The sequence below is a fragment of the Salvelinus fontinalis genome, chromosome 19, assembly GCF_029448725.1.
Source record: "Salvelinus fontinalis isolate EN_2023a chromosome 19, ASM2944872v1, whole genome shotgun sequence".
Classification (NCBI taxonomy): domain Eukaryota; kingdom Metazoa; phylum Chordata; class Actinopteri; order Salmoniformes; family Salmonidae; genus Salvelinus; species Salvelinus fontinalis.
This window is the reverse complement of record NC_074683.1, coordinates 1,500,267-1,527,293: the sequence shown is the minus strand read 5'-3', so window position 1 is coordinate 1,527,293 and position 27,027 is coordinate 1,500,267. Positions and strand designations below refer to the sequence as shown.

General features: G+C 41.6%; 2 protein-coding genes across 18 annotated transcripts in view; one reads left to right on the top strand and one right to left on the bottom strand.

Annotated features, from left to right (window-relative positions):
• caska (calcium/calmodulin-dependent serine protein kinase a) overlaps positions 1–27,027 on the top strand; it is a 208,365-nt gene that overhangs the window by 125,649 nt on the left and 55,689 nt on the right. For all 17 annotated transcript variants that reach the window (XM_055870317.1, XM_055870307.1, XM_055870309.1 and 14 more), the window contains exon 6: positions 23,037–23,139. In XM_055870317.1, coding sequence (XP_055726292.1) covers positions 23,037–23,139 — 103 coding nt within the window. The remainder of the gene's footprint in view (positions 1–23,036; positions 23,140–27,027) is intronic.
• On the bottom strand, positions 14,615–16,611 carry gpr34b (G protein-coupled receptor 34b). The gene is made up of 2 exons (XM_055870324.1): positions 15,992–16,611; positions 14,615–15,883 (listed from the first exon to the last, which is right to left on the bottom strand). The coding sequence occupies exons 1-2, from the start codon at positions 16,585–16,587 to the stop codon at positions 15,289–15,291; spliced, it is 1,191 nt and encodes a 396-aa protein (XP_055726299.1). The 5' UTR covers positions 16,588–16,611; the 3' UTR covers positions 14,615–15,288.

Sequence of the window (27,027 nt, the reverse complement as noted above, 5' to 3'; positions counted from 1 at the left end):
ACACCTGAGCACACCTCTATGGACTCAGATTTACACCCATCCGCCATTACACATTGTGTACGATTTGATAGGTAATTTATAAACCAATCTAGAGCATGACCAGTAATTCCACAACATTTTAACCTTTGCACTAACACAGCATGGTCCACAGTGTCAAAAGCCTTCGACAAATCAATAAAAACAGACACACAATGTAACTTCTTATCAAGAGCACAGTGTATGTCATTTAAAACCTTCAATGTTGCTCAAACAGTGCTGTGGCCAGACCTAAAACCTGATTGCATTCCATTTAAGATGTTGTTTTCTTGGAAGTAGGTCTTTAGCTGGCTACTAACTAAGGACTCCAGTACCTTTGACAGTACAGACAGTTTTGATATATCACATACATTATCAAGCATTTCACACACATTATCCAGATACTGACTGTTAGCACTTGGTGGTCTATGGCAGCTTCCCACAATAATGGGCTTTAGGTGAGGCAGATGAACCTGTAGTCATATTACTTCAACAGTATTTAACACAAGATCGTCTCTAAACTTTACAGGAATGTTGTTCTGAATATAGACCGCAACACCACCTCCGTTGGCATATCTGACTTTTCGGGTAGATGTTATAACCATGTATTGCTACCACTGTATCATCAAAGGTATTGTCGAAGTGAGTTTTAGAGATAGTCAGAATATGAATCTGTTACAAGCAAGTTGACTTCATGGACCTTGTGTCTTATGTTAATATGGGCTATTTTTTAGAACTTTTCTTGGTTGCTTGATTGTTTTTAATGCTTTACTGGGAAGCTTATCAGAGGTAGACTTACTTCTGTTATTGGAGCTGATAGTGCAGGGTGAGCTGTATGAAGTGGTCTTCCTACTATTGCACACCGCCTCAGTTCTAACAGTGTAACTCTGGTTTATAGGCTCATAATTACTGCTTACAATAGCTGGAGGATAAACAGATGTATTCGGTGCAATTAGGGGTACATAAATTAAATGACTTACATTGTTGTGTGTTTGCCAATGCCCCTAAGATCAAGTACATTTGATGCAGCATTATGACGACTCATTGTCACAATGGTAGCGATTAACTTCTTGCAACTATAGGGGGTGCTGTTTCGCATTAGCATAATTTCCTCTACACATTAAACGGCTTCCTACTCAATTCTTGCTCGTACAATATGCATATTATTACTTTTATTGGATAGAAAACACTCTCTAGTTTCTATAGCCGTTGGAATTTTGTCTCTGAGTGAAACAGAACTCAATCTACAGCACTTTTCATGATAGGGAGTCAGATTTCAGACATCTTGGCACCTGATCTGGAGTCAGTTTAAAGGTCCGTGTAAACGCTATGGAGAAACAGACACTTCTTACGTCTTCCCCTGGATGTCAGTGCGTGATGACGATTTGAATGGTGTCGATTGCGCAATCAGTCCCTCTATAAACCACCAAATACCGGAAGTAGCTTCCCTTTGCTGCCTGCGTCTTGCGCGAGAAGGACATCGGACTCGCCTCCTTCCAACCTGTTGTTTAGCCAGTAATATTTCTCTGGTCATGTTTTTACCCGTTATAGGTGTTAACAGCATCATAAGGTAGTTAATTTGAACCGTTTTATAGCAATTTAGATCCGTTTAGTGCGATTTTGAGGCATTGCTTTGTTATGCACTTTCAAGCACCGGGCACGTTTCGGGGTCCCGGTCGAACGTTAGTGGGCATTTCGACGGACAGAGGACATCTTTCGACCAAATGAAGATTAGACCCAAGAAAGGATACATTGCCCAAGATACTGATGGAAGATCACCTCACAGTAAGAAATATTTAAGATGATAAATCGTTGTTCTGTAGAAAAATGTTAAACGCACGTTCCGCCATCTTGTTTGCTATAGCTTCGCTTGGCGAACCCTGTATTGCACAGTAAGGATAATTTTAGAAATGTAATTCCGCGATTGCATAAAGAACTAATTTGTCTTTCGATAGCTGTCCAACTTATATATTTTTAGTCAAGTTTATGAATAGATATCCATGAGACAAGATCACTGTGAAAGAGGGCGACCGACATTTTCAGGCTAGTTTTGCTAGTATTGTCATTGTATAACCACGGTTTTTTATGGCTAAATATGCAAATTTTCGAATAAACTCTAGATGTATGTTGTAATATGATGTTACAGGAGTGTCATCGGAAGAAGTCTGAGAAGGTTAGTGAAAAAATTAATATATTTTGGCGATGATTACGTTATCGCTCTCTTTGGCTTGAATCAATGCTCTGGTAACGTTTGCACATGTGGTATGCTAATATAACGATTTATTGTGTTTTCGCTGTAAAACACTTAGAACATCTGAAATATTGTCTGAATTCACAAGATCTGTGTCTTTCCATTGCTATGTGCTGTGTATTTTTAAGAAATGTTTTATGATGGGTAAATTGGTAAAACACGTTGCTCTCTGTAGTAATTCTAGTCGCTTTGGTGAGATTCGACCTCCCGGGTGGCGCAGTGGTCTAGGGCACTGCATCGCAGTGCTAGCTGCGCCACCAGAGTTTCTGGGTTCGCTCCCAGGCTGGGCTGGGTTCGCGCCCAGGCTCTGTCGCAGCCGGCCGCAACCGGGAGGTCCGTGGGGCGACGCACAATTGGCATAGCGTCGTCCGGGTTAGGGAGGGTTTGGCCGGTAGGGATATCCTTGTCTCAGTATGTAAAAATGTAATAAAATGTATGCACTCTACTGTAAGTCGCTCTGGATAAGAGCGTCTGCTAAATGACTAAAATGTAAAATGTAAATGTAATTTGTGATGGTGGCTGCAATGGCAAACTATGATTTATACCTGAAATATGCACATTTTTCTAACAAAACCTATCCTATACAATAAATATGTTATCAGACTGTCATCTGATGAGGTTTTTTCTTGGTTAGTGGCTATCAATATCTTAGTTTAGCCGAATTGGTGATAGCTACTGGTGGAGAGAAAAAATGGTGGACAAAGAAAATTGTTGTCTTTTGCTAACGTGGTTAGCTAATAGATTTACATATTGTGTCTTCCCTGTAAAACATTTTAAAAATCAGAGATGATGGCTTAAATCACAAGATCTGTATCTTTCATTTGGTGTCTTGGACTTGTGATTGAATGATATTTAGATGCTACTATTTAATTGTGACGCTATGCTAGCGATGCTAATAAGTGTGGGGGGGGGGGGGGGGGTCCCGGACCCGGGGTAGAGGCTCGTGAAAGGTTAACTGAGCTGGTCTTGGATCATTTACCAGTCATTGTTTCAACGCAGCCTTGAAATGCGTGGACAGAGTCCAGGAGCCAAGATGATTTGGATGGACTCCGTCATTCCTGTAGAGTATCTTCTGTTTCCAGAAGGTGTCAAAGTTATCAACAAAAGTAACTCCAGCAGAGCTACAATAGTCTTTTAGCCAGATGTGTAATGCCAGTAGTCTGCTGAATCTTTCACACAGGCCCAACGAGGGTACTGGACATGAAATTATGGGCTGTTTTTTGGAGACTTTTAATCCTAAAATCAGTTCTTTAAAATCCATTTTTAAATGTTCAGAGCTAGCCCTCCTGATGTCGTTTGACCCCACATGGACTACGACAGTGTCAGGTCCCGGCATCTGTGGTAGAACATTCGCAAGCAGCCTTGTTATGTCCTGTACTCTTGCTCTTAGGTAGCACAGGGTTTTTTCCTTGGGGACCGAGATGTTTCTCACCATAGAGCTGCCTATGACGACAGCTGGTGATGTTGAATGGGCCGGTCTCTCAGGCAGCCTCACAGTCTGGTGAGGCTGGGAGCTCCGAGGATCTGAACCCAAGGAAGAAGCCACCGGAGAGGGAGACAGAGCCGAGGACGAAGACACAGGTACCTCCGGATCCGATCTTGATTGGGAAGCCACCACAGACGAAGACGCCGGAACCTCTGGATCCAGGGCAGCAAAGCTGTTTCTGGTCTGTGTCAGTTCCGGGCTCAACATCTCCATGAAGACCCCGTTGCCAGAGGACTCCTTCTTCGACTTCCACGGCGAGTGACGTACCTCCATGGCTGGTTGGTTGGGTCGAGATCAGCTCCGTTCTCCAGGGAAGGGGGAGACCGCTTCAGGAACCCTGCCTAGCACCGGCCAGTCGGCTGTGGAGAGCCGACACGGCGGTGAAACTTCCACCAGACCAGAGCGGAATCCGGCTACTGGGGTGGAAGTAAAAGAAAAAGTAGGTGGGTGTGGGTTCCCCAGTAGTTTATGTAGGTTTGCCACTTGCTTGCTAAGAGTAGTTACTTCACTCCTGTAGTCCTCCACAAGCAAGCAGTTGCTACATTGAAAGTCAACGAGGTCCACATTGTCCCGGATCAAAGCAAAGTAAACGCAGCTCCCGCAACGTTGGAAATAGTGGCCCCCGCAACGTTCAATAGTGGCCTCCATTTGCGGCCGCCGAGCCAGCTAGACTAGCTGGGCTTTCGCGTCTCTCCCGGCCCTATATGGAATCTGTCAGGATCCCGGGACAGATAGCAGCTCTCACAGCAATTTAGCCCAACAGAGCCGCAGGATTCAAAATAAAATAAAAGTATATAAAAACACTGTCAGCTTTTAAACCGAGCTCTTTAGTTCAGGTTTCAGCGTTCAACAGCAAACATACATCGCGCTCTGATGTCAGATGATTGTTACTGCTGTTGAACAGGTTCCCAACCTCAACTACAATATCTTTGCTGGCATGCCTGCTGGCAAGGTTGATAGACTTTAGAAAATACAAAAATTGCTTTAATTACTGGGTTATGATACTATATACCAGTTGTATTAAACTCCCAAGGCATAACAGTTCCTAAAGAATCAATGTGCATCCTAAATTCAAATGACAAATGAACAGGTTAAAAGGTATACTTAGATAACATATGCAGAAAAATGTACATATTTATTTACATTAAATTAATTAGGCATAATGATTATGGCTCTAGGTTGCAGGAAAGGCTGTTTCAGGTGCATGACGACCTGGTACCATAGGCAGGGCAAGCTAAACTTTCCTTAAGTAAATTGAATTGCCAAAATTATATAACCTAATTAGCCTACTCCTGTCTATACAGAAATAATTACAATTATTAAAATAGGCTACAAAAGCATGATTTGGCCACAGAGAATCATTAGCTTCTTTAAAAATAAAAGAATTTGGTTACAGTCAGAAGGAAAGGCAGCGCTCAGCAAATACCAAAAAACGCGCAGCAAATACCAAATACATGATTGTTAAGTTGCAACTGTTTGTGAAAAGTAGAGGCCCAGCCAGGAATATCACAATATTTCAAAATACAATCACGGGAAAACATAGTTTGAAAAGCAAATGGTTATTGCTGTAAAGAAAAGATAATTGCACCAGCGGAGAGCATCGGCAATATCCCGGTTGAGTGCGCACTGCGCATAGTCACTCTTTATCATTGATTGGTTAGTGCCACTTAAGTAAGTTTTTGTCCAATAATTTCCTTCTCTAGTTTAGATGGACGTCACATTCTATTTGTGTCTCCCCTTCTCATAGGCCTATTATATGGACAATGTTTTTTTTTATTGATATGTTTGTAATTGTCAGCAGAGTTGGCTACACAGTCATTTGTCGTATATAAAAAAAAATGTCTGCTAATGTCTCCGGTCATATAAAATGTAGTAGAATTGCATGAAATGGGTTTTTAAAATGCCACATTTTTCCTGTGCAAAGAAAGAAGAAACATATCCGGTACAGACTATACTAGCCTAGGCCTAATCTTCTCTACACGTGCTCAGCTGTGCATTGAAATAAAAAAAATTGCGAACAGCGTTTGAGTTATATTATTAGCCTAAATTATGACTATCCAATTTACTCATCATATTACAAATAGTAGGCTATCTTGCATAAGTCTGAAAATGTGATGATGCATGGAAAGCTTTATTATAAAGGTGTATGGTGAAAATGAAGTTCCCCAAACTTGACACCTCCTATGCCTGGTACAAATTTTAGATGTGTTGAATATAGAAATGTTACCTTTGTGGTTTGTTGCTGGTTCCGTTGAGCCAGTGAACAGATGGGTTGACGGAAGACATTTGTTGTATATCATCTGTTGTTATATTCATCTTTCACTAGCATCAGACATGAACACTTCCTTTTAACTTTGTCTATCTCTCTGGCTGTGTATCTCTCTTCCTGTTACGACCTCTCTACCTCACTCAGGGACTCTTTCTCTCTCTCACACGCATCCTGTGTTGATAATAATAAATGATTGCATTTATATAGTGCCTTTCCAGATGCTCAAAGCTCTGTAAGGGGAGGAAAATCACCTCATCCACCACCAATGTGCACCCACTACACTAAAAAAAATGCTGGTTTAAAAAGCAACCCAGTGCTGGGTAAATAGTGGACAGAACACATTTTGTGTTATTTTTGACCCAGCAGTTGGGTCACTAAGTTGAGTTATTGAGCTATGACCAGATGGACAGTATTTCTGTTGCATGTATTAGAAATACATGTTTTAATTACTTCTAATGTATTTTGTAACAAGATCATTTCGAAAGCCGTAATTTATATTTTCAAAATGCTAAATACTTTTCTATACCATTTCTTTATAGTGGTTCACAGTCTTTTGGCCCCCTTTCACTACATTGGTATCAAAAGTCTGATGGCACCATGGTGTGCTAAGAGTGTCTGTAAAAATGAACAATTGCAAAGCGTGTGTAATTTTTTATTCTAATGAGCTCCACCCTGAAACAAGGCCAATGACAATACTAGTGTTAGCGCAAGTGTTAGAAGTCTATGAGTATCTACTAGCATGCTAGCAGATACCCATATACTTCCAGTCATTGCGCTAACACTAGTTAGCATTGGCTCGTGAAACTACCTCTACCTTCCTTCATACTGGACACAGAGACATAAAACATATCCACAAGTTCGTCTGACTATGGGAAGTAGATAAAGGGACAAATTGCCAAAATCCAGAAGTATTGCTACTGCTACTTTGGTTCAGTGTCTACTTATTGTATTCTCATTCTATGATGTAACAGGCCGTGTGTGTGTGTGTGTGTGTGTGTGTGTGTGTGTGTGTGTGTGTGTGTGTGTGTGTGTGTGTGTGTGTGTGTGTGTGTGTGTGTGTGTGTGTGTGTGTGTGTGTGTGTGTGTGTGTGTGTGTGTGTGTGTGTGTGTGTGTCTGTTTGCATGCATGCATTCATTGGTTGACCACCTTACAAGCTGAATGCTCACCCACTGACTTCTGCTGAGAAACACTCATGTAGCTGAAGAGAAAATAAAGCGTATTGTTGTGTTGAAAACATATTTATTGGTAGATCAGTGTTACATTTGTGCGATGTGACCGCTATTATCAGCTGTTTGTGTTCTATATCCGTGAGAAGCAGTACTGAATGCAGAGGGAGAATTTGTGGTCCACAGCCTCTTACAGTTGCCCACAGCGGTGTGTCTGTGTGTGTGTCTGTGTGTGTGTGTGTGTGTGTGTGTGTGTGTGTGTGTGTGTGTGTGTGTGTGTGTGTGTGTGTGTGTGTGTGTGTGTGTGTGTGTGTGTGTGTGTGTGTGTGTGTGTGTGTGTGTGTGTGTGTGTCTTATTGTAGTCTTCTGCAGCAGGGTAGGTGGCGCAGGGCCAGATAGAGTAAGGGATGTTCAGCGCTGCTATGGTTATGGTTGCGTTTGTCACCCTCCATCGTGTTTTCCCCTTCTCACAGTCGCCCCCGTGTGGTGGGAACAGGGTCACTGCACGCTGGACATGGTAGGGAAGGAAACACACCACAAACACCACAACCGCTGCCAGGATCTTCCTTCGTACCCTCAGGCTACCACCCTTCACCCCCTGCCTCTCTCCTGCCCCTGAACGCACCCCCAAGTCTACACCCCATCTGTTCTCCCCCTGCCCTCCCTCTCCCCTAAACACACCACACACCCCTCTTCCACCCCGCAACTCAACCCCTCTGTCACCCCTCCTTCACCGGTGTGTTTGTTCCTGACCCCCCTGACCTTCTGCAGATGCAACACTACATAGCCGACCAGAATAAAGGTGAGAATCATGAAAAACAGGGCCACCCCCAGGCAGTGTTGGTTGTTGAACTCTTCTCTGTGGTGATTCTCCAACATGTCAAAGCAGCTGTCTCCTCCTCCTCTTCTTTCGATCTGAAGTACCACACTGGCACTCACCACCGTTGCCACAGTTACCCAGGTGACGAGGCAGAGTACCCAGCATCCTCTGGGCCTGGTGAGGGGAGTAAGGAGGGCGGGGCAAGGCCACACCTACAACCAGGGAAAAATTAGAGAGCAAATTGAGTGGTTAATTGAGAAACTTATTATTTAAAAAGATATTTAAAAAATTAAAAACAACCTAATTCAAAATCAATCAATTTAAGTTTGAAGACTTGTTGTTGTAGTCATCCATACCACGGTGGCGTAGCGCGTCACACTGGTCCAGAGAAGCAGCATTATGTTACAGTAGAGGTTGACGTAGAAGACTGCTATCATGGTTAGTATGGCGGCCTGACACACCTTGTCCTCTCCAGACCAGATGTGACCCCTCCGGTAGTAAACCACCCGGAACAGAAAGCTGGTGCACAGCAAGAGGTCAGAGGTCACCATGTTGAGGGTCAGGAGGACGGTGGGGGTCCACACCGACCTCCATAGAGTTTATGCAGGGTCAGGCCGTTGCCTAGGACACCCAGGAGTGACAGGGTCAGGTAGAGCCAGGGTTTTACTTGTGTGACAACAAAATCGGGGTATAGCCAACACTGTCTGGAAGAGGAGAGAGAGGAAGGGAGGAGGAGGATTTGAGAGAGAGGAGAGAAGGAGGATGGAGTTGGAGGGAGGGGAGAGAGTAGGGAGGTGGATGAGCAAAAGGGGTGTGTGTGTGTGTGCGTGCGTGCTCATGCTTGTCTGAGTTCTCACATCACATTTTTATCTGACATGACGCAACAAACGAAACCAAGTAGAGTTCAAATACATTTCTCCACTTATTAAGATCTGGTGAAAACACCCAGGATAGGTTTCTTTGGAATTATCATGAATTTAATAATATCGAGGAATAAAGGTAGCAAATGTACAGTAAACAATGCATCCAGTACATTATCACACTGCATGTAGATAACTTCCACATGGGGAACTCTGTATTTTTATGGACAAACAACAACACAAAAAAAACTATTCTCACGTTTCATAGATTTGTAAGATCACACAGAAATATCAGCATCAAAAGTATCATAGCTCAAAAACTATTGATGGCAGGATTATTTTGTCACTGGTCTGCACAAAATACTCCATAATGTCAAATTAATAAAAAGTGAAAAGCTGAAATGTTTTTGAGTCAATAAGTATTCAAACCCTTTGTTATAGCAAGCCTAAATATGTTCAGGAGTAAAAATTTGCTTAACAAGTCACATAATACATTGCATGGACTCACTCTGTGTGCAATAAGTGTTTTACATGATTTTCGAATAACTACCTCATCTCTCTGTACCCCACACATACTGTCACGTGTGCTCCCTCTCCGGTCTCTAGGTCACCTGTCTGCTTGTCATGGCTCACACCTGTCACAATTGTTACGTGTAATTGAGCAATATGACACACACCTGGATGCCATCACCTCCTTGATTGCCTGCCCTATAATTGTCACTCCATTTGGTTCCTTCCCCAGTTGTCATTGTATCTGTATCTTGTCTGTGCGTTGTTCATGTTTTGTATTATACTACATTTATTTATTAAAACACACTCCCTGAACTTGCTTCCCGACTCTCAGCGCACATCGTTACACGTACAATTATCTGAAAGGTCCCTCAGTCAAACAGTGAAAGACTCACTAACTCTTTGTGACAGACATATTGTGTTCTTTCATCCTTCTATAAAAAAGCTAACCGTTACACTGTTATGAAATATGACTATATATCGACTATGAAACAAATAGGACATGGCCTGCTTATGAGTTGCCATGAAAGAAAGTTAGATTAATTCAACTGAAAATGGCGAGAAAGCGAAATGCTTTTGGTTAGCTTGAGAATAATAATTGCATGATTTATCATTCTACGGTATGTATGTAATATAGTAGAATGTTATGAACCGACACTGAATCGTAAGAGTTAACTACTATGTAAAAGTTGGACGGAAGAACGCCTAGTGCTGCTTACCTGAGATATCATCATCACACAGTCCTTCTTCCTAGGTGTCCGCTATGTCTTCCTTTGTGTCGGAAAAAAGTTGCTTTCAGAACAATTATTTTTGATTGAAAATAAAAGTTTTGCTCTTGACAAAAAAGACACATGTAACTCCATAGCATATAACAATTTGCCTGTGAATAACCACACCTAAATACAAACGTGCTACTGTATGCAGAATTCTTGATGCACAACCGAAGATGCTGCCACATCCTGCCAGCACGCTCACAAGCGAGCCACTCAGGCATAGAATGATGACGCGTTGAAGAGGGAAAGGAATGAGACCTGGCGCGCTATCTTTATATTTTGATAGTAAAATAAGCAAGGAGATAGACCAAATGCATGTCAACTTTCTGTGGAGAAACCGTACCCATTACATTAGGAAAACTGTTGTAATGAACACTTATGAGTATGGTGGGCTGAATTTTCTGGACTTTACTACCTTAAATAATGCTTTTAAGATGGGGCGGCAGGGTAGCCTAGTGGTTAGAGCGTTGGACTAGTAACCGGAAGGTTGCAAGTTCAAATCCCCGAGCTGACAAGGTACAAATCTGTCGTTCTGCCCCTGAACAGGCAGTTAACCCACTTTTCCTAGGCCGTCATTGAAAATAAGAATTTGTTCTTAACTGACTTGCCTAGTTAAATAAAGGTAAAAAAAATAAAAATTGGATAAAATAATTCCTAAGAAGACCCACTTCTATGTGGAATTTTATTCCTCATGTCTTCTCTACTTTTGGTGGCCTTAACTTCATATTGGTTTGCAATTATAATATTGACAAAGTTCCAGTGAAACCTTTTGCTTTTCATCGACAGGTTTTCTTGTCATGGTCCTTAATTTATAAGCAAAATTATTCTCCATACAAATATTATATATGGAATAATCGGGATATATTGTATAAAAACACTAATTTGTTTTTAGAACATTGGTTCCGAAATAATATCCTATTGGTGAGCCAACTTGTAAATGCAGAGTTTTTTTTAACTTAGTTATAAGGAATTCTTATCACTTATCACAGGTCCCTGTAACACCTAAAGATATTGCAATTGTTTTAGATGCCGTTCCCTCAGTTGTTGCTTTATTATTCAGGAACGTGTCAAGACCTGACCCTCAGAGCCTACCTTCTATTGACCCTGTTGACTCATCAGTAAGAAAGATTTGTTTCTCTTCTGGTCCATTCAACAACAGAGCGATACGAACCTTGTTTGTTGTATCTATACCTTATGTCATGCCTTATTGGAATGGATTTATTGATAATATCTGTTGGTGGAAAAGTTTGGATGTTGCCACACACATACCTACTTGTTAACAAAATTAAGGAAGTTTCCTTTAAAATTGTTCATAAATATTATCCTGCCAACCACAATATGAAGAAATTTAAGGAAAACAAACTCAAATTGCTCCTTTTGTAATGACCACCCAGAAACAGTGGTGCGTCTTTTTTGGCATTGTATTCATGTAAGAAAACTGTGGCAAGACATCAGTAGATTTATAATTGAACACATTTATGAAGATTTTACTCCATTGTGGAGAAATGTACTGCTTGGATTCTTTACCTACGATAGAAATAAGATGAAACTATTTCATGTAATTAATTTCATTATTCTTTTGGCCAAATTTCATATTCACAAATGTAAATTTACAAACAAACACCACATTTTCTTACCTTACAAAAATAAATGTAACTATATTTTAAGAAAATTAAATACTCTACTAACAAAAAAGCTGTTACAATTATAATTGTATGTCCCTTAAGGTCCTTGTGTAATGTGATATTGTACCCCCTAGCCCAATTGTCCTTTGTATATTATTTATATATACTTGTGTTCCCACATGTACTTCCTGTATTGATTTGTTGTTAATAAGAAATATATTAAAAAAGGGAACAACAACAATTTGTTGCAAGTTTGGGAGGGGGGCTAATAGCTGAACAATAGACTATTCAACCTTTACTAAAGAATAGTCTAATAGCCGAGCTAGGTGTGAACCCCCCTCCTATCACAGACCAGATTTGCCCTAACGACAATGGGGTAGCTTGCTACTCAATATAATGACTTTTCAAATAAGTTACCTTACACGTTATGTTGGCCGACAAGTTGTTAGCTACGCTGTCCTTACGAACCACATAGCATATCATTACAGCAGAATGTACCGGTATGTTAGCTAGTAGTTAGTAGTTATACATCAAACTTGCCAGTATATTAACTATAGGCTAACCCAACGTTAATTGACTTGATTATTCCAGTCATTCTTTGCTTAGCTAAATGGTATAGTCGTTGTGCTTTCTCAATGGACATTCGGGTGCTTTGGTAAATTTGCTCTGGCTATCTATAGGCTGAACAATAGAACGAGTCAAAATTTACCCAAGGCTGAAAAACTGCTGAAGAACGTTGGCTAAACTGGAACACTAGCGCAAGGCCATAGCAAATGAATGGAATCGAACGTTCGCAGAGCCTGGTTTGACTGGAGTGATGCTTAGAATTCCATAAAAATGTATCCCTTTTTATTTTACCACTACAATCTGTTCGTCGGATAAAACTGGAAAAAAACGACTTGTGTAGAAAGTAAACATCCGCACCTCGATGGTGTCAACTGTGCTTATGTCTGTGTAATGAGAAAGTAGGGAAAAATACAAATTGACTATTTCTGGTCTAGCGATCGATGACAAACGAGCTCGCTGCTCAAACTTACATAATTACAGAGTAGATTCTCCTGATTAAAATGGTGCCCGACTTGAAAAAATCTAAATATACACAGTGAGATATTTGGCGAAATAGACCAGCATGCCTCTCCATAGGAAAACAATGGGGGGGCGCTCAGCGTTCCAAGGGCTAAAAGTATGTTAGGGCTAGCATTTGATGACGACCGAGCTAGCTGCCCAGGCTTACATAATTAGAAAAAAGAGATTCTCATGATTAAAATGGCGTCCGACTTGAAAAAAATCAAAATATACACATTGCGAGATATTTGGCGAAATAGACAGACATACCTATATTTCCCCCATAGGAAACAATGGGACGACCGCAGACTTCCAATCAAATGTTTTTGTGTTTACATTTTAACTATAAAACAACGTGAGCAGGTCTCATTGCCAACAATAGCGAAGCAGGTATTATGACGTTGAACAATAAACTGGGAATAGAACATTCGGAAGGGGAGTTGGTGCCACAGTGCTCAATAGAACTAATAGGAGCTGGCAGGGTGAAAAATGCACAAAAATAAGGCCTGTTTTTTGCAATTACTTCAAAACGACAGCAAGCAGCTGGGAAATATGGTCATATTATGAATCTGGGCTCGACGGCGGATGCAATGAACTAGTTTTTATCAGCAAAGAAAATAAAACATTTAATGTCTGAGTGTACCAGAGCGCAGAATAATTCATTTACGAGCGCCAGTAAACGTCAGTAAACGTCAGAAAAAAGAGGAATTAAATTGTTTCCAGCGGCACAGTTACAGTCACCAACACTCTGGTTAACACAAAAACCGCCTTACCAGCTCTGCTAGGCCGAGTAAAAGGGTCAGAGTGGTCTCATTTGTGTCTGGAAGTAGCTAGCCAACGTTAGCTTGGGTGCTTGACTGCCGTTGTAAGGCCAGAACACTCAAATCAACCCTACTCCTCGGCTCGAACGTCCAGTGTGCGCTCCGAGAGCGAAACGGTCTGAATTTACAAACTGACAATGCTCTGAATTTATGAGCGTCACGTTGTACAGCGCCATATTTTCTGTTCCATCCTAACGGAAACCCAGATGGTTTTACATTTTTCATGGAATAGAAACACCATAATATTAATCAAATTAATTAAGCAAGTACCATTCAAAAGTTTGGACACACCTATTCATTCCAGGATTTTTCTATATTTTTACTATTTTCTACATTGTAGAATAATAGTGAAGACATCACAACTATGAAATAACACCGGTCTCCCGCGTGCCCTGCATTCTGTACTACATACATGGCCTGCTCTCCCATATGTAAGGAATTAGGCATTATCCCATGTTTACTACAGCATGTATTGTAGACTGTACAGTAGCCTAATAAACAAATAAACACATTTTGTTAATAAAATAATGATATAATGAGAAACCGCTATAGCATTCTCTCTCTCTCTCTCTCTCTCTCTCTCTCTCTTTCTCTCATGCATGCATCCTGTGTTACTGTGGGCAAAGAACACAATCTGTCTTACTGTGGACAAAGACTTTAAATCTTCTTATCACCTTTGGTAATACCAGTGCTACACACTCCACCTTAATGAATAATAAAATGGAGGGCGCCTTATAGTGGCCTCATACAGAGGTTGTTGTAGTCTTCCCGGTCCATGCTAGACCTTCATGAACTTGCGATTTTTCTATTCAGCACTTTGAGTGTCTACTTGTTGTAGTCTGTCATTCGCATTGTCTGATGTAACAAGTCTTTATAAATCCATTCATATGAGTATATGACAAATCGATGCTTTGGTTTTTACTGAGGGCCAACCAAGGCCCAATGTTGCAATATGTACAGTATACCAGTAGTATAACAACAATGCCATTTTCATTACATTGTTCAATTTATTCATTTTTTCATGTTAATTATTCAATATAGTTTCTAATGTCTCTGTTACAGGCAATATATGAAACATTGAAACAGGTAAAAAGCTGTTACAAAACCACTCAACAACCATCCAGTAGCCTATTCACAATGAATAGTCATATTTTATGTTTTGTCATCACAGTTTTATTTTAGCATAGCATGCCTTCATGGCTTTTATAAGTGAGATTGTGTATTGTCTTTGTTGTTTTCCACCAGCATGTCATGACCAAGTGATTCAATTTCCTCATTTATATAAGTCCCATTATGCTCTCAGTAATATCACTGTGGTGTCTGTATGGTCCTCTCAATGTCTGTGCAGTCCTTTAATTAACATGACATATCCCCTGCAAAAACTGTCATCTGACTGGATGCTAAAGCTTCCTTTATGATATAAAACTCTTAATAGTTAATGCCCCAATTCCATGGAGTCGTGTTCATGCTCTCCCAGTCTGTCCCTCTTCAAGTTGTTCTTGGCACAAAATGGCTTATGCTTGCTGGTTCTGATACCTGAAGGAGGATGGACTTTGCTGCTATTTTGTGGCCCAACAAAGTCCAAAACTGACCTCGGATCAGTGTCTAGTGACAACTTCATCTTATTTATATCTGAAGGAGGGAGGGCTGGACAGTTATTTTTCTCTTCAGATTACCGATGAAACTAGCGGTTGGTTGCTCCTCAAGGCTTCTCCCACAATCCACACTGGAGCCACTCACACTGCCACCCGAGTCACTCCGTCGGAACATGTTATTGACCAATCGGAGTGTCTCTTTCCTCACGGACTCCGACAACAGGAAGAACATCACGGGGTCTAGGCAACTGTTGAGGGCAGAGAGTAGCAACACCACTTCGTTGGCTTGGTCTACCACACCCCTCCAGAAGCAGGAAGTTTCGCTGATCTGGGAGATGACGTAGAACACCCGGACCATGTGATAGGGGACGAAGCAGATGGTAAACAGAAAGAGGACGAAGAAGGACTTCCTGGCAGTACGGTTGTAGCGGGTCGCGTTGGGGAGGTCCGGTTTATCTCTCGACGCCCTCAGCAGCTTGAGTGCAATTTTCCCATAAGACACCACAAGGCAGACAAACACAAACCAGAACACAGCAACCAGGAAGAGGTTGAAATAGGCCTTTCCCTTCGCATTCTTTCGCTGTTTATACTGGAAACACCTGGGGGATTGGGAGAAAATAAAATTACTATTAGTGTAATTGTTCAAAATGTTGGACCCTACTCAAATAAAGCATATCAACAAAGTTCTCCTTGAAAAATTTGTAAATACATTTTTCTTGAAAAATAAAACCCACTTGTTCAACTCCTCGTTGCCCTCAGAGATGAGGATCATGGGCATGATGGAGGCGAGGGCCAGGATCCAGATGGTCCCACAGACGGTGGAGCTCCATCTGGTGGCCTGGAGGCGATACTGCCCCCCTGCGCTACGCTGGATCTTCAGATAGCGATCCACACTGATCAACCCTAATAAGGTGATACTGATATACATGTTCATATAAAATAGGTTTCCCACGACCTTACAGAGGATGGGGCCCATGTCCCAGTGGTTCCCTTTACTGTGGTAGAGGACTCTGAATGGGAGACAGATGACCAGTAGCAAGTCGGCTAACGCTATGTTGATGAGGAACACTCGGACAGAGTTCTTCTTGGAATGGACGTATAGAAAGACCCAGAGAGCCAGTACGTTGCCGGCCAGGCCCAAGACGAATATGACAGAGTAGAGGACTGCTAGAGGGATCTGGAGGGAGCTGTCGTCAAGTTGACAGTGTTCCCTGGGGTCAGGGGTTGTGGCGGTCAAGAGGTTCTTGAAGGAAGTCTCCGTGGCGATGAGTGAGTGGGAGGACTTGGGAAAGGGAAAGAATGTGACGTTGGCAGGGAAGTTGGTTGTCATAGCATCGGTTTCCCTCTTCAATCCTTAGTCCTGCATAGGGGAGAAAGTCAGGGAAAATAACGTTTCATCCAGAAACTTTGTCTACTTCCTCAAATCATAAACTATCAAAATATAGAAAGTCAGACACACTCCATATAGCGCACAAGCTCATGTTTTTTAATATACTTCCTTAATAACCTTTCATTGCTACCCATCCCGGATCCGGGAGCATCCTCATCAAAAAAGCTGACTAGCATAGCCTAGACTAACGTGACAGGGATATCATATAATATAATTTTCATGAAATCACAAGTCCAACACAGCAAATGAAAGATAAACATCTTGTGAATCCAGCCATCATTTCCGATTTTTAAGATGTTTTACAGCGAAAACACAATATGTATTTCTATTAGCTAACCACAATAGCAAAAGACTCAACCGCATATTTTCACAATTTTTCTACTGCATAGGTAGCTATCACAAAACCGACCAAATAGAGATATAATTAGTCACTAACCAAGAAACAACTTCATCAGATGACAGTCTTATAACATGTTATACATTAAATTTATGTTTTGTTCGAAAATTGCATATTTGAGGTATAAATCATAGTTTTACATTGCAGCTACCATCAAAAATATCACCAAAGCAGCCAGAATAATTACAGAGATCAACGTGAAATACCTAAATACTCATCATAAAACATTTATGAAAAATACATGGTGTACAGCAAATGAAAGATAAACATCTTGTGAATCCAGCCAATATTTCCGATTTTTTAAAAAGTGTTTTACAGCGAAAACATAATATAGCATTATATTAGCTTACCACAAACACACAAATGCATTTATTAGCAGCAAAAGGTAGCGATTGCAAAAACCAGCAAAAGATATAAAATTAATCACTAACCTTGACCAACTTCATCAGATGACAGTCTTATAACATCAGGTTATACAATACACTTATGTTTTGTTCGGAAATGTGCATATTTAGAGCTGCAAACCGTGGTTATACATTGTGAATATGTAGCATCGATTCACCAAATTGTCCAAACCTATTTTGGACACTCACCTAATCTGACCAAAGAACTCATCATAAACTTTACTAAAAAATACATGTTGGACAGCAAATGAAAGATACACTAGTTCTAAATGCAACCGCCGTGTTAGATTTTTAAAAATAACTTTACCATAACAAACAGCTTACGTTATAGCGAGACAGCGCCCGCCAAAACGCAAATAATAGGACTCAACATTTTCCACAGAAATACTAAATAACATCATAAATTGTTCTTACTTTTGCTGAGCTTCCATCAGAATCTTGTACAAGGAGTCCTTTGTCCAGAATAAATCGTTGTTTGGTTGTAGAATGTCCTTCTCTCCTGTCGAATTCGCTCCACAAGGCTAGCCAATGTTGATGACGTTCCCAATTTCTCCCGACGCAGAGAATGGAAAACTCCAAAAGTCCCATTTAAACGTTGAATAAACTGATGAAACTCAGTTGAAAAAACCTACTTTATGATGTTTTTCTAATGTTTCAAATAAAAACAAAGCCGGAGATATTAGCCGTGTATACCGAACGCTTATCATAAGACAATAGGGAGGTGCTTCCCGCGCCTAGGTAGAGAAAGGAAATTCTGGACACGTCATTCCAAGAGCTCTTGTTCGACCTCAGATCAAGCTAGACACCCCATTCCACGTCCCACTGCCTGTTGACATCTAGTGGAAGGCATATGCAGTGCATGCATATCCATAAATATAAGGCAATTCAATAGGCAGGCCCTGGAACAGAGCATTGTTTTCAAATTTTTCACTTCCTGTCTGGAAGTTTGCTGCAAAATGAGTTCTGTTTTACTCACAGATATAATTCAAACAGTTTTAGAAACTTGAGAGTGTTTTCTATCCAATAGTAATAATAATATGCATATTGTATGATCTAGAATAGAGTACGAGGCAGTTTAATTTGGGCACGATTTTTTCCAAAGTGGAAACAGAAATATTGACAAGAAGTTAAATCAACCAAAAGTGTTTCTTGGTTCTTCCAGAATGTTCTCTTGGGAAAGTTATTTGCTCTAATTAGTTGTGGTCTGTTTTGAGGGCAGGAGGCCAAGCTGGGTGATTTAGATCCAGATCAGCACCTAATCCACTAATAATTAATTAAACTGTACATTACTCAGGTCCTGTACAAGTCTCTGGCCAGCTGATTGACCACCTGACAAACAACTACAGACTACACTACCTGGCCTACAGTATAGAGGAACATGTGGGGAATAACATAGATTTTCCTTTACTTCTCAAATTAACTCAGTGATACTTTTCCCCTTTGCAAAATACTTCAGAGACCTGCCAGTTAAACCTTGATTGGAAATGATTGGAAATGTTACGGGTGGTATTTTGTAATTCCATCACTCTGGGCTCTATCCAGTATATGGAAATAATTTGCTCTTTGCACTGTGAGAATATGATTTTGAATTTACATAATCAATGGGTTCGGTTTGAAACAAAAATGTCAACACAAGAATTCACAACACAATCACTCACAGCACATAAACATGATTTTGCCTTACCCTTAATCTGGAAACAGCTTTTCATTGAATACACACTGTACTCACCCTGTGAATTGTGACCATAGGAGATGTTGTTTCTCTTCACTCTTTGTGAATGTGCTTGTGTGGCAAAAGAGAATAAAAACTCTCCTTTTTTCTTTCTCTCTCCCTCTCTTTCATTCTCTTTGTCTCTCAGATTTGTAGTTCTGTTTTAGCATAAATTGTATTTTCTTAATCCAGTCTGTTTTGCTCCAGCTTTTCTCCCCGTTTCATAGAAAGTTGGAGCTGCCCTATATAGATGCCTGTAGATGAAGGTTCCAGGTCTCTAGGTTCTCAGTATCTGCCTTTCTACGACTTCAACTATTCTCTGGAGAACTGTGACTAACAGGTCGTAAAAGCTCTCTCTCCCCTCTTCTCTCACTTTCTCTCTCTTTCCTCTCCTTCTCTGCATTCCCTTCAGCTGTGATCTACTCTCGGAAGCTGTGAAATGCCAAAGTACAGAATCTGATGAGTCTTAACTGAGAAAACTTAAAGGAAAAAGGGGGGGGGTTGACTACAGCTTTAAACCACAGAGACCGAGAGACAGGGCAGAGCGTGCGCACACTGTTACTCACTCACGCACACACACACACACACACACACACACACACACACACACACACACACACACACACACACACACACACACACACACACACACACACACACACACACACACACACACACACACACACACACACACACACACACACACACACACACACACACACACACACACACACAGGGCCCAGCCCACTGCTGATTACACATGCTTGAGCAACCGCTAGGACCACAGAGCATGAACACAATTTATAAAATGTATACACTGATTATGTAGCATACCTGAAGTATACATGTTACTTATATAGGACAGCGGTTGACCCATGTACAGGCTTTCTCATTTTTATTAGGTTGTCAAAAAAAAAAATCTGTAGCCACTATGGTTCAAGCTTCAACCCAGTTTTAATTTACCACTCAGGAGAACTATCTTCGGCCTAACCCTTGGCCCAACCCAGCATTTTGGGAAAAACTGAAAACTAGTAATAGATGGAGACAAAAGTAACTTCAGAATGTGTTCAGAATGAGACAGGAACTTGTCTTTTAAAGAGAAAAATACAAGTCTGTTGTGGTGGTGGCGTCATGTACAACTCTTGTTAACAGATTTACACATGTATGTGTCAGCGATTCATTGGAGCAAGTCTTCAAACTGTCTTTGATGTGTAGGTTTCTGTAATGATGTTTTCATGGCTGTAGCCCTACCCAGACCATAGTAATTTTGACACACACACACATACACAATATATACAAAAGTATGTGGACACCCCTAATTTGAGAAGTAGAGAAAAATCTGTTATTCCCCCCATGTTGCTGACAGGTGTAGAAAATCGTTCACACGGCCATGGAATCTCGATAGACAAACAGTGGCAGTAGAATGGCCTTACCGAAGAGCTCAGTGACTATCAACAATGGCACAGTTATAGGATGCCACCTTTCCAACAAGTCAGTTTGTCAAATTCCTGCCCTGCTAGAGCTGCCCCGGTCAACCGTAAATTCTGTTATTGTGAAGTGGAAATGTCTAGGAGCAACAACGGCTCAGCCGTGAAGTGGTAGGCCACACAAACTCACAGAAAGGGACCACTGAGCGCTGAAGAACGAAGCGCGTAAAAATCGTCTGTCCTTGGTTGCAACACTCACTGAGTTCCAAACTGCCTCTGGAAGCAAGAAGAACTGCAGTAGAATGGCCTTACCGAAGAGCTCAGTGACTCTCAACAATGGCACAGTTATAGGATGCCACCTTTCCAACAAGTCAGTTTGTCAAATTCCTGCCCTGCTAGAGCTGCCCCGGTCAACCGTAAATTCTGTTATTGTGAAGTGGAAACGTCTAGGAGCAACAACGGCTCAGCCGTGAAGTGGTAGGCCACACAAACTCACAGAAAGGGACCACTGAGCGCTGAAGAACGAAGCGCGTAAAAATCGTCTGTCCTTGGTTGCAACACTCACTGAGTTCCAAACTGCCTCTGGAAGCAAGAAGAACTGCGTCATTAAATGGGTTTCCATGGCCGAGCAGCCTCACACAAGCCTAAGATCACCATGCGCAATGCCAAGTGTCGGCTGGAGTGGTGTAAAGCTCGCCGCAATTTGAGCAGTGGAAACGCGCTCTCTGGAGTGATGAATCACGCTGCACCATCTGGCAGTCCGATGGACAAATCTGGGTTTGGTGGATGCCAGGAGAACGCTACCTGCCCCAATGCATAATGCGAACTGTAAAGTTTGGTGGAGGTGGAATAATGGTTGGGGCCTGGCCTGGGCCTTAGTTCCAGTGAAGGGAAATCTTAACGCTACAGCATACAATGACATTCTAGACGATTCAGTGCTTCCAACTTTCTGGCAACAGTTTGGGGAAGGCCCTTTCCTGTTTCTGCATGACAATGCCCAAGTGCACAAAGCAAGGCCGATACAGACATTTTCGAGATCGGTGTGGAAGAACTTGACTGGCCTGCACAGAGCCCTGAGCTCAACCCCATCGAACACCTTTGGGATGAATTGGAACACCGACTGCGAGCCAGGCCTAATCGCCCAACATCAGTGCCCAACCTCACTAATGCTTGTGGCTGAATGGAAGCAAGTCCCCACAGCAATGTTCCGACATCTAGTGGAAAGCCTTCCCAGAAGAGTGGAGGCTGTTATAGCAGCAAAGGGGGGACCAACTCTATATTAATGCCCATGATTTTGGAAAGAGATGTTCGAACAGCAGTTGTCCACATACTTCTGGTCATGTAGTGTACATACTCAAAGGATTTAGTTAGGTAGACACACACACACACACACACACACACAGACTACTGACTCCTGTGGTGTGTCAGACACAGGGTGGAGGGATAATGGATTTACCAGGGTGTTTTGCAGTGTTTATGATTATGTTGTTGTTTTAATATGCTTATATTGAAAAAGACTATTTTATTGGAAGTGAAATGTTAACCCTACAGATACACTTGCAGATTCTGCTTACAGCTTGACAAGAGCTGACGGAATTCTTAGCAAGTCCTATACCTAGATCCTATACCTAGACAGCTTCTCATTTGCTCACACTTTTTTCTTTGCTTCCCGATGTACAATATTATGTCTGACTTTCCACTGTAGTGGAGGGTGAGGGTGTGTCTTGTATTTAGATTATATTTTATTGGTGGGTGTCTCCTTTAATGGTTTAAAATATAACATCCTTCTGAGGTCGCTATGTGTGTCTTTAAGCATCATTGTGAAGTCAAAGGCAATTTTCTGGATTGTGTGCACAATTACTTATTTTATTTAACCAAGGCCTCTTTTTCAAGGGAACCCTTCATGAACACAATTTATAAAATGTACAATATGTGAACATACAGCACAATACAAACATACCATACTATAAGCAATTTAAGAACAAACACATTCTTCAACGATGAGGTCCTTCATTGACAACTTGAACTGCCCTAGAGGCGCCAGAGCATCTGCAGATCATTCCATATACGGAGCGCCCCAAAAAAATCTGATTCCCCTAATTCTGTAGTGGTCAACGGGACCTCTAGTTAGCCATCCCTGTGATCAGGTCTGGTGGCTCGTATGTCTGTAATTTAAAGTAAAGTAAAATATGGCGGAAGTTTGCACAATTGGGCTTTATAAACAAAAAGAGAGCAGTGCATTATCTACGAGACTTAAGCGAGGGCCAGCCTACTTTCTGATACAGAATGCAATCATGTTTACTGAACCTATTGCCTATAATAAAGCGTAGATCACTATGATAAGCCATTGGATGCAGTTTAAATATTATACTAGCTATTTAATCAAGAATGTAATATATTGTTCTCTCTCTCCCTTCCCCACTCTTTCTTTCTTTCCCTTTGTCCTCCAGCCCCACTGTGTCCTCCTGGCGTCTAAAGAGAACAGCGCTCCAGTGAAGCTGGGAGGGTTCGGCGTGGCCATCCAACTGGGAGAGTCAGGACTGGTGGCTGGAGGTACACAACACATTGCATGCTGGGAATGTCCCTGTGCATCACTCAGATGTTTGCAGATCTGAATTGGGACTGGCTGTCAGGCTCCGTCCAATATCCACACTAGAATACCACCTGGAATGAAGCAGAATGTACTGGCCATGCATTCTAAATGGTATCCTACTATGGATATTGGAAAAGAGGCTATATTGAATTTATGTTCCAATATCTACACTAGTATACCATTTAGAATGCATAGCCAGGACATTCTGCTTCATTCCATGTGGTATGCTAGTGTGGCTATTGGAGCGTCGCTGCTCTCTTCTCACTTTGCGCTCTCACACAGGAAGGATACAACTTTTATCAACGTACTGTTGTCGGTACTTGTAACTAGTACCTGCAATCAGCTTGTTTCTGCTATTCATACATTCAAATAGTTAATTAATAATACAATCAAATAATTGGGAAAGATTGGCACCATTTAATTGGACAGACTTAGATTTCTGGGGTCAACTATCCCCTTAAAGCTCAACTGAAGGCAATAAACAACTGATCTGATAGGCTGTTTTCTATGTGGCATCGTTATTAGTCAGAAACATTTATTCTAGTGTCAAAATTTACTACATTGAAAACAGGTTCATTTTGTTCATAAAGTCAGTTTTTCCCCCCAAAACTGTCTTTTGTAAGTGAGTTTGTCATGACTTGAAGGTTTGGTTTTGATTTCGACAATGCTCTCTTACCCACAAACATAGGATACACAGCTGCAGTTGTTGCACTCTATCCAATCCTACCGCAGAACACACAGACAGTGAGACAAACCTGCCCATCAGCGCAGAGGATCAGACTTTGTTTACATAAGACAACAGGTCTCACATTTTTTATTTGAGAAATACTGCAGCAAACACCTTAGCTAGATGTAAAATTGCATGGCTAAAACCTCCTCGGCGAAAACGTTAAAATGATTTACAGATTTCTTAAATTAGATTCATTCAGAATATTTTGAAGAAGTAATACTGGCTTTGTTCCTATGGTTCCTCATATACAGTATATCACAAAAGTGAGTACACCCCTCACATTTTTGTAAATATTTGAGTATATCTTTTCATGTGACAACACTGAAGAAATTACACTTTGCTACAATGTAAAGTAGTGAGTGTACAGCTTGTATAACAGTGTAAATTTGCTGTCCCCTCAAAATAACTCAACACACAGGCATTAATGTCTAAACCACTGGCAACAAAAGTGAGTACACCCCTAAGTGAAAATGTCCAAATTGGGCCCAATTAGCCATTTTCCCTCCCCGGTGTCATGTGACTCGTTAGTGTTACAAGGTCTCAGGTGTGAATGGGGAGCAGGTGTGTTAAATTTGGTGTCATCGCTCTCACACTCCCTCATACTGACTGGTCACTGGAAGTTTAACATGGCACCTCATGGCAAAGAACTCTCTGAGGATCTGAAAAAAAATAATTGTTGCTCTACATCAGGGGTGTCAAACTCATTCCACGGAGGGCCTTGTGTCTGCAGGTTTTTGGTCTTTCCTTTCAATAAAGCCCTAGACAACCAGGTGTGGGGAGTTCCTAACTAATTAGTGATGTTAATTCATCAATCAAGTACAAGGGTGGAGCGAAAACCCGCAGACACTCGGCCCTCCGTGGAATGAGTTTGACACCTGTGCTCTACATAAAGATGGCCTGGGCTATAAGAAGATTGACAAGACTCTGAAAATGAGCTGCAGCACGGTGGCCAAGACCATACAGCGGTTTAACTGGACAGGTTCCACTCAGAACAGGCCTCGCCATGGTCGACCAAAGAAGTTGAGTGCACGTGCTCAACGTCATATCCAGAGGTTGTCTTTGGGAAATAGACGTATGATTGCTGCCAGCATTGCTGCAGAGGTTGAAGGGGTTGGGGGTCAGCCTGTCAGTGCTCAGACCATACGCCGTATACTGCATCAAATTGGTCTGCATGGCTGTCGTCCCAGAAGGAAGCCTCTTCTAAAAATGATGCACAAGAAAGCCCGCAAACAGTTTGCTGAAGACAAGCAGACTAAGGACATGGATTACTGGAACCATGTCCTGTGGTCTGATGAGACCAAGATAAACTTATTTGGTTCAGATGGTGTGTGGCGGCAACCAGGTGAGGAGTACAAAGACAAGTGTGTCTTGCCTACAGTCAAGCATGGTGGTGGGAGTGTCATGGTCTGGGGCTGCATGAGTGCTGCCGTCACTGGGGAGCTACAGTTCATTGAGGGAACCTTGAATGACAACATGTACTGTGACATACGGAAGCAGAGTATGATCCCCTCCCTTCGGAGACTGGGCCGCAGTGCAGTATTCCAAGACAATAACGACACCAAACACACCACCTAGAATTCCACAGCCTTGCTAGAGAAGCTGAAAGTAAAGGTGATGGACTGTCCAACCATGTCTCCAGACCTAAACCCTATTGAGCATCTGTGGGGCATCCTCAAATGGAAGGTGGAGGAGTGCAAGGTCTCTAACATCCACCAGCTCCGTGATATCGTCATGGAGGAGTGGAAGAGGACTCCAGTGGCAATCTGTGAAGCTCTGGTGTACTCCATGCCCAAGAGGGTTAAGGCAGTGCTGGAAAATGATGGTGGCCACACAAAATATTGACACTTTTGGCCCAATTTGGACATTTTCACTTAGGGGTGTACTCACTTTTGTTGCCAGCGGTTTAGACATTAATGCCTGTGTGTTGAGTTATTTTGAGGGGACAGCAAATTTACACTGTTATACAAGCTGTACACTCACTACTTCACATTGTAGCAAAGTGTCATTTCTTCAGTGTTGTCACATGAAAAGATATACTCAAATATTTACAAAAATGTGAGGGGTGTACTCACTTTTGTGATATACTGTATCAGTAACTGTCACATTGAACCACACCAAGACTTAAATCAAGTTGTTCTTAATGAGCAACCGAGAAACACAGTGTGTTCAGTCGCTCCAAGGGTAATGCCACATGTAGGGTACCAGATGTATGGATGAATTGTTAGGTTAACATTTCATTTGAATGAGTGTTTTCACAGCAGACAAGATAAACCAACAAACTATGCTCCCCAGTGCTATCCATTCACCCTAAATCAGGGAGGAATAGATATATATCTTCATCCCTGATGCATTGTAATGCATTACTCATGTTTTTGACACATCAGCTATCAGCTTTCGTCACACATTGGTTTGACCCAATAATCAAATTTCCTCTTACTAACAAATCAAATTGTATTTGTCACATGAGCCAAATACATGTAGACCTTACAGTGAAATGCTTACTTACAAGCCCATAACCAACAATGCTGACACGTGTGTTGTAACAGGGCGTTGAAACTACACACCTATGTACATGGCCTGACCTTAAAATAGGAATTAGACCTGACTGTGTCTGGTGAATCATGTTAGCACACACAAAAAAATTGCCAAAGACTCCAGCCACACAGGACTGTTCACCATGTTCCCATCCAGCAGGCAGTACCGGTGCATCAAGGCTCAGTCCAACAGACTCCTAAACAACTTCTATCCCCTGGCTATAAGGCTGTTAAATGGCTAATAACTACTGCTCTCCCTCTCCCACAGACTTTCCACACTGACTCTATGCCCATCCACAGGCCTCTACCCACTCACCGCCACTCTTACTCACACACACCTACTCACATACACACACCCTCACTCACAGACGCATTACTAATTACCACATGCTTACACCCAGTGGTGTAAAGTACTTAAGTAAAAATACTTTGAAGAACTACTTAAGTAGTTTTTTGGGGGTATCTGTACTTTACTTTTTAAACTTTTACTTCCATACATTCCTAAAGAAAATAATGTACTTTTTACTCCATACATTCTCCCTGACACCCAAAAGTACTCGTATAGTACTCAAAAGTACTCAAAA

Bases quoted from the DNA above. Each gene is read 5' to 3' on its own strand.
- gpr34b (XM_055870324.1), bottom strand. From the start codon at position 16,587: ATGACAACCAACTTCCCTGCCAACGTCACATTCTTTCCCTTTCCCAAG. The intron at 15,884-15,991 runs GTGGGTTTTATT...TTACACTAATAG, and splicing joins GGCAACGAGGAGTTGAACAA to TAATTTTATTTTCTCCCAAT.